General features: G+C 42.4%; 1 protein-coding gene across 3 annotated transcripts in view; it reads left to right on the forward strand.

The window, feature by feature from the left end:
• arrdc1b (arrestin domain containing 1b) overlaps window positions 1-8,217 on the forward strand; it is an 81,497-nt gene extending 73,280 nt beyond the window's left edge. For all 3 annotated transcript variants that reach the window (XM_070862821.1, XM_070862823.1, XM_070862824.1), the window contains 2 exons: window positions 5,920-6,325; window positions 7,778-8,217. In XM_070862821.1, coding sequence (XP_070718922.1) covers window positions 5,920-6,325; window positions 7,778-7,842 — 471 coding nt within the window. In that variant the 3' untranslated portion in view covers window positions 7,843-8,217. The remainder of the gene's footprint in view (window positions 1-5,919; window positions 6,326-7,777) is intronic.
• The last annotated feature ends 4,141 nt before the right edge of the window (window positions 8,218-12,358 follow it).

Consider the following 12,358-nt stretch of genomic DNA (forward strand, 5'->3'; position numbering starts at 1 on the left):
ATTCAGCCCTTCGAGTCTGCACCACTATTCAATTAGGTCATGGCTGATCATTCCCTCAGTACCCCTTTCCTGCTTTCTCTCCATACCCCTTGATCCCTTTAGCTGTAAGAGCCATATCTAACTCCCTCTTGAATATATCCATTGAACTGACATCAACAATTCTCTGCGGCAGGGAATTCTACAGGTTAACAACTCTGAAGAAGTTTCTCCTCATCTCACTCCTAAATGGCCTACACCTTATCCTAAGACTGTGTCCCATGGTTCTGGATTTCCCCAACATCGGGAACAATCTACCCGCATCTAACTTGTCCCGTCCCGTCAGGATTTTATGTTTCTATGAGATCCCCTCTCATCCTTCTAAACTCCAATGTATAAAGGCCCAGTTGATCCAATCTCTCCTCAAATGTCAGTCTAGCTATCCTGGGAATCGGCCTGGTGAACCTTCGCTGCACTCCCTCAATAGCAAGAATATCCTTCCTCAGATTAGGAGACCAAAATTGAACACAATATTCCAGGTGAGGCCTCACCAAGGCCCTGTACAACTGCAGTAAGACGTCCCTGCTCCTCTACTCAAATCCCCTAGCTATGAAGGCCAACATACCATTTGCCGCCTTTACTGCCTTCTGCACCTGTATGCCAACTTTCAGTGACTGATGAACCGTGACACCCAGGTCTCGTTGCACCTCCCCTTTTCCGAATCTGCCACCATTCAGATAATCTGTCTTTGCGTTTTTGCCCCCACATTTATCCACATTATACTGCATCTGTCATGCATTTGCCCACTCACCTAACCTGTCTCAATCACCCTGCAGTCTCTTAGCGTCCCCCTCACAGCTCACACCGCCACCCAGTTTAGTGTCATCTGCAAACTTGGAGATATTACACTCAATTCCTTCATCCTATATTGTAAAGAGGTGGGGTCCCAGCACTGAGCCCTGCGGCACTCCACTAGTCACTGCCTGCTATTCTGAAAAGGACCTGTTTATCCCGACTCTCTGCTTCCTGTCTGCCAACCAGTTCTCTATCCACGTCAGTATATTACCCCCAATACCATGTGCTTTAATTTTGCACACCAATCTCTTGTGTGGGACCTTGTCAAAAGCCTTTTGAAAGTCCAAATACACCACATCCACTGGTTCTCCCTTGCCCACTCTACCAGTTGCATCCTCAAAAAATTACAGAAGATTTATCAAGTATGATTTCCTCTTCATAAATCCATGCTGACTTGGACCGATCCCGTCATTGCTTTCCAAAGGCGCTGCTATTTCATTCTTAGTAATTGATTCCAACATTTTCCCCACTACTGATGTCAGGCTAACTGGTCTATAATTACCCACTTTCTCTCTCCCTCTTTTTTTTTTAAAAAGTGGTGTTACAATAGCTACCCTCCAGTCCATAGGAACTGATCCAAAGTCGATAGACTGTTGGAAAATGATTAGCAATGCATCCACTATTTCTAGGGCCACTTCCTTAAGTACTCTGGGATGCAGACTGTCAGGCCCCGGCGATTTATCGGCCTTCAATCCCATCAATTTCCCTAACACAATTTCCCACCAATAAGGATATCCTTCAGTTCCTCCTTCTCACTAGACATTCAGTCCCCTCGTACTTTCGGAAGGTTATTTGTGTCTTCCTTTGTGAAGACAGAACCAAAGTATTTGTTCATTTGGTCTGCCATTTCTTTGTTACCCATTATAAATTCATTTGAATCCGACTGCAAGGGACCTACGTTTGTCTTCACTAATCTTTTTCTCTTCACATATCTATAGAAGCTTTTGCAGTCAGTTTTTATGTTCCCGGCAAGCTTCTTCTCGTACTCTATTTTCCCCCTCTTAATTAAACCCTTTGTCCTCCTCTGCTGAATTCTAAATTTCTCCCAGTCCTCAGGTTTGCTGCTTTTTCTGGCCAGTTTATATGCCTCTTCCTTGGATTTAACACTATCCTTAATTTCCCTTGTTAGCCACGGTTGAGCCACCTTCCCTGTTTTATTTTTACTCCAGACAGGGGATGTACAATTGTTGAAGTTCATCCATGTGATCTTTAAATGTTTGCCATTGCCTATCCACCATCAACCCTTTAAGTATCATTTGCCAGTCTACTCTAGCCAATTCACACCTCAAACCATTGAAGTTACCGTTGCTTAAGTTCAGGACCCTAGTTTCTGAATTAACTGTGTCACTCTCCATCCTAATAAAGAATTCTACCATGTCATGGTCACTCTTCCCCAAGGGGTCTCGCACAACAAGATTATTAATTAGTCCTTTTTCATTACACATCACCCAGTCTAGGATGGCCAGCTCCCTGGTTGGTTCCTCGGCATATTGGTCTAGAAAACCATCCCTAATACACTCCAGGAAATCCTCCTCCGCCGCATTGCTGCCAGTTTGGTTAGCCCAATCAATATGTAGATTAAAGTCACCCATGATAACTGCTGTACCTTTATTGCATGCATCCCTTATTTCTTATTTAATGCTGTCCCCAACCTTACTACTACTGTTCGGTGGTCTGTACACAACTCCCACTAGCGTTTTCTGCCCTTTGGTATTCCGCAGCTCCACCTATACCAATTCCACATCATCTAAGCTAATGTCCTTTCTTACTATTGCATTAATTTCCTCTTTAACCAGCAATGCCACCCCGCCTCCTTTTCCTTTCTAAATGTTGAATACCCCTGGATGTTGAGTTCCCAGCCTTGGTCACCCTCGAGCCATGTCTCCGTGATGCCAATTACATCATATCCGTTAACTGCTATCTGCGCAGTTAATTCATCCACCTTATTCCGAATACTCCTCGCATTGAGGCACAGAGCCTTCAGGCTTGTCTTTCTAACACACTTTGCCCCTTTAGAATTTTGCTGTAATGTGGTCTTTTTTGCTTTTTGCCTTGGGTTTCTCTGCCCTCCACTTTTACTTTTCCTCTTTCTATCTTTTGCTTCTACCCCCATTCTACTTCCCTCTGTCTCCCTGCATAGGTTCCCATCCCCCTGCCATATTAGTTTAACTCTTCCCCAACAGTACTAGCAAACATTTCCCCCTAGGACATTGGTTCCGGTCCTGCCCAGGTGCAGACCATCCGGTTTGTACTCGTCCCACCTCCCCCAGAACCGGTTCCAATGTCCAAGGAATTTGAATCCCTCCCTGCTGCACCACTCCTCAAGCCACGTATTCATCTGAGCTATCCTGCGATTCCTACTCTGACTAGCACGTGGCACTGGTAGCAATCCTGAGATTACTACTTTTGAGGTCCTAATTTTAAAATTTAGTTCATAGCTCCCTAAATTTGTCTTGTAGGACCTCATCCCTTTTTTTTACCTGTATACACCACGCCAACTGGCTGTTCACCCTCCCTTTTCAGAATGCCCTGCACCCGCTCCGAAACATCCTTGACCCTTGCATCAGGGAGGCAACATACCATCCTGGAGTCTCGGTTGCGGCCGCAGAAACGTCGATCTATTCCCCTTACAATTGAATCCCCTATCACTATCGCTCTCCCCCTCTTTTTCCTGCCCTCCTGTGCAGCAGAACCACCTACGGTGCCATGAACTTGGCTGCTGCTGCCCTCCCCTGGTGAGTCATCCCCCTCAACAGTATCCAAAGCGGTGTATCTGTTTTGCAGGGGGATGACCGCAGGGGACCACTGCACTACCTTCCTTCCACTGCTCTTCCTGTTGGTCATCCATTCCCTATCTGCCTGAGTACCCTTTTCCTGCGGTAAGACCAACTCGCTAAACGTGCTATTCACGTCATTCTCAGCATCGTGCATGCTCCAGAGTAAATCCACCTGCAGCTCCAGTGCCGCAATGCGGTCCGTCAGGAGCTGCAGCCGGATACACTTGCCACACAAGTAGTCATCAGGGACATCGGAAGCGTCCCTGACTTCCCACATAGTACAGGTGAAGCATAACACGTGTCCGAGCTGTTCAGCCATGACTTAACCCCTAGATAAACTTAAATTGGCAACAACGATGCTAAATGTTACTTACTGATATAGAAAATAAAAAGAAAAGCTACCTACCAATCACTTACCCCCTTTGCTGTGCATTCACCTTTCGATTTCTTTCTACTTTTTTGCCTTCTCACCCTGCTGCAGCTGCACCGGCTGGCGCCTCCGATGCATTGGGCCTTTTGTAGGCCTCTTGACGCTCCCCGGACTGCCCGAACTTCTCCGACTGCCGCCTCACCAACGCGCTGGGCCTTTATAGGTCTCTCGACACTCCCCGGACTGCCCGAACTCCTCCGACTCCTTCTGTACCTTCAACTGACAGACCGACTCAGGATCCACCTCTCAAGATTGGTTGCAGAACACGCTGCTCCCTTGGCCCTCTGGCCTCTGAGCTCTCTTTCTGTTGGTTCCCAGGACAATCAATCACCACTCACCAACATTACGCTGCCAGATGAAGTTTGAGAAGCTCGGAGGAAGAAATAAAATGAGGCCGTGAATTTTACGTCACCGATCGCGGCTCTTTAACGGACACAAACACCTTTCCCCGGAAGGCCCCATGCCGACCCGACTCCACGCCATAGGATCCGAGTGTGCAGGCCAAACCCCAATACAGCCTGTTGAGCAGCCGTGGTTTATTTCTGCAACTGTAGATTTATTTTCAGCCAATTTTGCTCTCATTTATTTTAAACTGCTACTGTTACTTCCACCGTAAACTCTTCCCCAGTCATTTGCTCCTCTTGCCCCTGCTATATGTTGCCACCTAAATGCCTACGGTCTCCTCAGTACCTGTATCTTTGCCGACCTCCCAATCAACCACTAATGCTGCAGTCCCCACTATCTTCCCTTGTCCATTACCCATCATCTGCATAGCTTAGTACCCTTTCAACTCATTGTCCTCAAGTATGCCTCAATTAATTAATGACCACCCATACCCAGTTCTTTCCTCTAAATACTACTTTCTCCCCAATTACTCATCTTCCCTAATCACCAAGACTAATTGTCACATAGGATGTCACTAGCCCTGAGAATTCAATATCTCAGTCTTCTCCAAATGCTGACCGTACTTATACCATTTCCCCACCCTACCCCCGCCCCCAGTTACTCACTGTGCCTTCTTACTCCTTCACTACTCTGCTCAAACTACTCACCACCCTTCACAGGTCACTTCCCCATTCTCCTGAGCTACTGCCATTCAATCTCTTAAATTGTTACAAACTCAACCCCTCCACCCACAAACAGCTTATCCTCTTAGTATCACCAATGCCACAACACACCCATTTAGTTATGGAACATTGTACCCTCTGATTTCCCGTGAAATCCAACAATTGCATATAATGTATGGTAAGGTACGTGGTTCTGCACGTGCAGGTGTTCCTGGCTAGTGTAACCTTGCTGGTAGCGTGAGTGAGACAGCATTGTTTAATCTACCTCCTTCGTGCTGGTAAGGTTATATTGGCCAGAAATACCACCACATGCAAAGCCGTGCACTCTATATGTCATTTTTCTCCCTCTTCTGACATACAGTTCTGCAGATATTGGCAACCATGTCCAAGGGACCATTTTTCATGTGTAAAGCAAGACAATGACTGTTGGTATGCTGTTTGACTATGGAGAGTATCCCAGCTGAACATGATCCCATTGGCAGCACATGTAGTCTTTCCAGCGCAGGTCACTGGTTAGTGATCAGGGATGAAAGTACTAGCTGATTTGTTTTTCTTTTTGCGTCTTTTCCTTGCTAGCCCTGGGCCCTGAATCTCATCTGCCCTTGCTGAATTCAGCCAGCTCAGCACATAGCAGGGAATAAATGTAGCACCTTATTGTCTGTGTCATTTAGTTTTGCATCAGGGGAATCTGATCGCGCATCATTTTTTTTCTACCTTTTTAGAATTCTACTTTTTTGTACAATAAAATTGTTTCAACTTTTCAAAGATTGTAGAAAAACTGGAGTAAAGCAAGACTGTGTTTGTGTTTTGACAGGTTTCTGTCCGATCACCAGAGATTTTAGTCAGCTTGCCGATTTATATTGGGAATATTGCGGTGAACAGTCCCCCACTGACTCCATCCAGGCAACCCCAACCTTCCCCAGCCACATTAATCCCCACAGCTCCACCAGCTGAAGAAGTTGGGGCAACTGGTTATCAGCCCATGGACAGCATCATTCTTCCAACCAAAAGCCACTCTCAGCAGCAGACTTTATCGCCTCATGCTTTTAACTTCACATCTGGCTTTGAAAGCAATACTAGTGGGCAGCTTCCTGGCCCCATGCTTTGTATTTCAACTGGTGCTACAGTCCCTTACTATGCAGATGGACCTGTTGTTGCAGATCTTGCTGAAAATCCTCTGATATTACCTCCTGAATATAGCTCGTGGGCCTATCCATATGGTAGGTTGTTTCCTTTTTTTGTAAATCTGAGAAATGTAGAGCTATTTCTAGTTTATTTTCTTTTCTTTGTAAGTGGGGGAGGAGGGAGAGTGGTGTTTGGGGTGTGTGTGGTCTCTGAGGGGGTCAGGTTCCCTTCTGACCAACTTGAGCAGTTTCGAATTGCTCCCCCTCCCTTGGGTTCTGTACTCTGGATTTATTTGGGGGGTGTGACAAAAGTGCAGAGGACACTGGTTTGATGCAAAGAACTTAGGTTTTATTACAGTCAAAGTAATAAAGGCCTCCTACTCTAATAAGAAAATACAAGGCCAAACTTACAATCACTCTTAACAAAGAACAATACAAGGAAAGGTACAAGGTCAAACTTAAAATCACTCTAATAAAGTACCATACACTACACATTCAAAGGAGGTTGCAGTAAAATTATACCTCCCACCTCCCAATACGTAATTCTAGCTAGGTTAGACTCCAGGGTGGCAGGTACTTATGCTTACCAATCCTTTTGATAGTTAATGGTAGGTGGTGATGTTCTTCCTTCCATCAGGACTTCAAGACTTTGAGGCTGGAGAAGTTAGTTTTACAACTGTTGGTTTCTCTACTTGTCTTGATGAGGTAGTAGCGACCACCTCTCTCCCCCCACTAACCTCTGTTGTAAACAGGGGCAGTTATACGATTTCAGTGTTCTAATCTTGCCGCCCAATCTGTTCACAATTCTTTGTATAATTTTGGCGGGCTTGGTTCTTCTTTGTAATATTTTGTCGGGCTCATTAAAGTTGATATGTCTTGGGTGGGTTGATCTTCGAAAAACTGTTTCCTGATGAAAATATTAGTTTTGGTAATTGTAATGTCCTTTTGTGCTTAGTCTTTCGCATACAGGCTGGATTGGGCCTCTTTGTGATGTATATGCTGAAAATGGTTTGTCCAGACCCATGTTGATGGGGAGCTATCTCTGGGTGATACTGTGATGGTAATGTCTCTTGTGGAGGAAGATTTCCAAATACTCATTCTTCCAGACAGGTTACCTCAGTCCTCACACCCAGACAGTTCCAACAGTCAAGTGGGCTTCCTTTGTTCCCTCGGTCCGCCCACAGGCTTGAATTTGTCTTGTAAAAGTTCATACTTCTATTAAAGTTCGTAGTTTCTTCCATAAGCACTTGAGTTCCAAACTTTTCAGTAGATAGTCCCAAATTAAATTTCCTTTCGAATGAGCCCAAACACGGGGGGGTTCTGATGAATTTTGCTCTCTGCACTTTGATTATATTTAGCTAAACTAGCAGCATTAACTTAATAGCATATACTACTCTGGTTACAGATTTCCTACTTCACCTATTGCATTCTCCTATTTTAAAGGTTTCAGAACAATTGAGAAAACCAATAAGCTTTCTTACTAACGAAAAAGAAACCAGCTATTTGCACATTTGAAGGATATTTAACTTGCTTTTTGTCTTTTAACAGACCCTCCCCCAACATACGAGGAGAGTTGCAGCAGTGCTAACTCTAGCATGAGTGCAGGAAATTAATCTGCAACAAACTTTCAAGAGGTAATGCTGTTCGTGTACAGAAATGCCTTTGTTACGATTTACTGGAAAATACAGCCAAACTTTACAGATGCACCGCTGAAAATGTGTTCTGAGATTGAAGAAGCTGAGATTTTATTGTTGCAATGCATTATCAAGGACCACAGATACTTCTCCAGCTTGGAATGCTCTCTGCACAGTCTGCCTATTTACTGCTCCCATGCTGGGCTTCACTCAGATACTGACTTTTACTGTAATTGTTCACTTCTTATTGATCCTTAGTTTTGGGATGATGAACCTTGAAGGGCATAGATATAAATGTTAAATGCCTCCAGTTTCATGTATATAAATAATAAATACAGTTTTACTCTTGTTAAACAGCTCCACTTTATAATTGCAAATTGAAAGGCTGTTTCTGCAATCAGTCTAGTATCTGTAGAGCAAGCTGGAAGCTATGATTCGACAGCTCTGAGCCTTAAGAACCAAGGTGCAGTGATCATGCTCCTTCAATATTGGTTGCTCAGGTGGAGAGAAAGGACCTGTTGCAGGTGGTCTTTGTGCGATAGAAAATCAATCCCAATTCTAATCAAATTTGAGCCCTCCTTTAGTACCTTTTGTACTTTAGTAGTTATATGGCTAAGCTTGTGTAAGCTGACCTTTTTAAAGAACCAATACCAACCAAAATGGGTTAGGGCTCCTTTCACTTTGAAATGTTGTTATGTTGCACCTTTCTATAGTATGTTGTTTCACAAGAGAAAAAAAAGAAATATCTATATATACTGTGTTTATAAATTTTAGTATGTTTTGGTAAAGTTGTGGCACACTCTTTAAACTAGCACAGAAAAATGGCAAGTTTGAAATCCTGTGGTTGTTTCATAATTGAAGCCTTATTGAAGTCAGATCAAAGCCAAACCACTCACTGGAATGTTTACTTAACATATTGCAATTTTCTACTACTGTATTTGTAACATTCAGGATTCAAACTTTTTTATGTGCAAAGTTTCCAGAGGTGCTAAATAACAGTGTTTAACCTCCATAAGCACAGGTTAAGTATGGAAGGGTACTTTAATGGCAGAACTAAGACTTCTGCAGTCTGCAGCAAATTACCTCTTGCAGATGGTTTCTCTGGAATTAGATTCCCTTTTATTAATGGCGTAAGGTTTTAAATGCTGAAAAATTGGACTATGCACATGGATATAAGATTCCCAGTAACACATTGAACAAAATTTTCACAATGCATGAAGTCTGGATTTGCATATTAACTCCTAATGGGGGCAATTGCTATCCAAGCTCTTGATAAGCCCATGTGCTGCAATACCTCCAGGAGTGCAGGCTGCTTTTCCTTCTGGAGGCAGGAGCTTCCATCGGTACTCTGGATGACTTGTTTACAAAAGGATGTAGGTTTATGAAGGGAGGGCGTGTGGGATGGGAGGAAGCTTGGCTCTGGCAGGACTAGTAGAAATACTGGGAATCATCTTTGCGGGGATGAGGGTGGGTAGACGTAGGGAGATGAGCTGAATCTGAAAACAATCAGTTTAGTTGTGTCTCACCACGTTGACCTCTTGCTGAGCTTAGTTTACGGTAACCACCACATCACTAGACTCTTAAAGAATGAAGCAAAACACACCAAGTTTATGATTTGTATTAATATCTAGGCAACTGGTGATGCTAGTGATCAAGCTTGCTCTCATACTGCTGCTATTCATCTGTAATACAGAAGGGATCTGAATTTTATTCTGCAAACTGTTTTGTCAAGACAGGTTTGTTCACAGAAGTGTATTTTCATTTTTTTGGGGGGGGTAAAGAATGAGGCTGGAACAAATCTTTTAAACTTAAATATTATGAGATGTAATTTTAAATTGATTTGCTTACACTTTTTCAGAAGAAAAATGAATGAAGGGAATTATATGATATGACTTTTTATTTATGAGCTGCTTGTTACTGTTTAGCGCATACGTTTCAACTCTCCTGACCTCGTTGTATCAGACGTTTTGTTCTATTGTATGTATATATTCTCCTATCTATGTATAGGTACAAATTTATAAATATTTTCCAACTAATTCTGAGTACAGGTTGACTAAACACAAGCTTGTATCAGTACATGGGTCAGTTAGAAATTTGCAAAGCATTTTGATGAATTCCTTGGAGATTATGGAAATCTGTGGAACAATTTTCCCCCAACTGACTCCCCATCCCCAAAGTTATTACACCATCTCTAGTTAATGAAATGTTTAATGTATTAACAAGCAAAACTTGCATATTCAGTGAAGCGGTTCAGTCTTTTAGAAATTGGCCTTTTTCCATAATGCTTTATAACTCGGGCAGTATTTCAGAAGATGCATCTGACTGCCATTTTTGTGAATTCTCATAGATCTTGTACATTGCACTAATTTAGAATACAAGATGTACTTTGGGCATTATGGGAGTGAGCACATGGGTATTCCAGTGCACTATACCATGGAGTAACTGGAGGTAAATTTGAGTTCTGCATTTGAGCTGTACAAGTTGTTCAGAAGCACCAAGCAAAAACTGATTTGTACCCCACAGGGAAGGAAAGCAAATTGGCCATGGTGGGGTGAGAGGATTTTCCAGCAGCCAGTTATTAAGCAGCATTGGCTGATGCTTAAATGCAGCTTAACTTGCCTGTTCTTCACCAGGGATGATATGGTGCACAGCACAAGAGGCCCAAGAGCAAATAAAGGGAGAAAAGTTTTTCCTTGCTATTGATATGGGCCAAATGGGCTGGTGTCACTGGCCACTTAACACAGACAGTTGTTTTGCGTATTTTTTTTTATATGTTCTGTAATGAAGAAATAATCACCTGGTGGTTGCTTTCTACTCAGCTGATCTAAAATCATAACTGCAAAATAGTAAGTAATTTTTTTAATGCGGATTTTATTAGAAAAACTCAGGACTTGTAGATTTTATCCTAAACTATAGAAAGTGAATTATGCGCAATTCCACAGACCCTGCTCTTGATTATCTTGAGGAGCTAAACTGTCACCTGTCATGTATTTGCTGTGTTGAGTAAACTGTTGCAGGCATATGCTTGAGTATTTGGTTTGAAGGCTCCAGGAAAATTAAATGGGTCACATATACTAAAGGTAGCGACCCGAGTGAGTGAAGGCTTCCTCATTTTAACTTGTAATACTAACGCATTTCTTACTAATGACCAAAGGTGTTTAAATATATATTGAAGTGCTAACTACCGCATCACTCTCTTCTCTGTTTCGTCTTGAGAGACAATGCAAAGGAGAATGTGAACTAATCTGCAGCAATAGTGTTTTCTGAGATGTCTTCAAACGAAGCAAATGTGCTCAATTGGATTTTAAAATATCATCCAAAATACATTGGATAATAAAGAAGGTGGCCGAAGGAGAGAAGTTGTAGTTAGAATTCTATAATGTGAAGGAGTAGATTTTCTTCAGCACCAGACACGAGCTTAGCAGGGCGAGGATTTGTTGCAAAATTGGATACAAGCTTCTCACTATTTTTCGTCCATTGAAATAAAATGGTGAGCAGTTTGTGCCCAATTTTGCGATCAGTTGTTCCAACCTGCCAAGCTTTTGCGCCCTGGCACCAAAAGGGAAAATCTACTGTGTGTAAATGCTGTTTTCCCCCTTTTTGGTTCGAGATCAGCTGCAGAATAGGATGTGCACGCATCCCATTCTTTTCAGCTTTCCTGCTCCCTTGATGTTAATCTGAGAGGGAGGAGGTGAAGTAGCTCTGAGAATGATTCATTCCACAGCCAGAAAATTTAAGGGTCTCTGCTTATACAAGAAAGTTTGTGGGACTAAATGGTTGAAATTTGCACCAGTCATTTAAAAGGGAGAAAATGGTATCCTATAAACTCCAAGCTGTTTTACTGCACTCGAGGGAATATTGTTTAAAATCTTAACCTATTATCAGTATTGTGTGCCTTTTGTACTATCTAGGATGCTCAGAGTTAATATTTCATAACGGGAGCATTCCCCTTATGCTGCCTCATCAAGAACTATAAATCCAGTAGAGATTCTAGTAATGTACATTTTGTCTAACTATATACATTTCATTCTGTTTGTTCGTCATTGTTACAACTAGGGAAAGAATTTCTGCTCTTTCCCAACATCTTCACCCCTGTTATGACATGAATTTTAAACGTGCTTAATTAGGTCTTATCAATTGTTGTCTTATGCACTGGAGCAAATTAATTGCCTTACCAACATAATGTAGTTTGATTCTACCTACTGGGCTAACTACTTAAATCATGCAAATATTTCTACTTTATTATTCTAATTAAAATAGATGTGATTATGAACCAAGCTGAAATGAAAAGCTTTTCATAATTAAGGGTCTGTGCTAGATGTATGTTTTGAAATAGATGCTCACTTTGAAAAGCGTATGTTCTTGGAAATAGAAGAAAGAAAATATGCCAAAAATTGTTCAGAGATCCCTCGACAACACCACTACTTCCGAGTAGACATTATCCTGTTAAAGGATCATATGGGATAGAAACTTACTTTTGTCAGTATTGGTGTAA

This window comes from Pristiophorus japonicus, chromosome 20 (assembly GCF_044704955.1).
Source record: "Pristiophorus japonicus isolate sPriJap1 chromosome 20, sPriJap1.hap1, whole genome shotgun sequence".
NCBI lineage: Eukaryota > Metazoa > Chordata > Chondrichthyes > Pristiophoridae > Pristiophorus > Pristiophorus japonicus.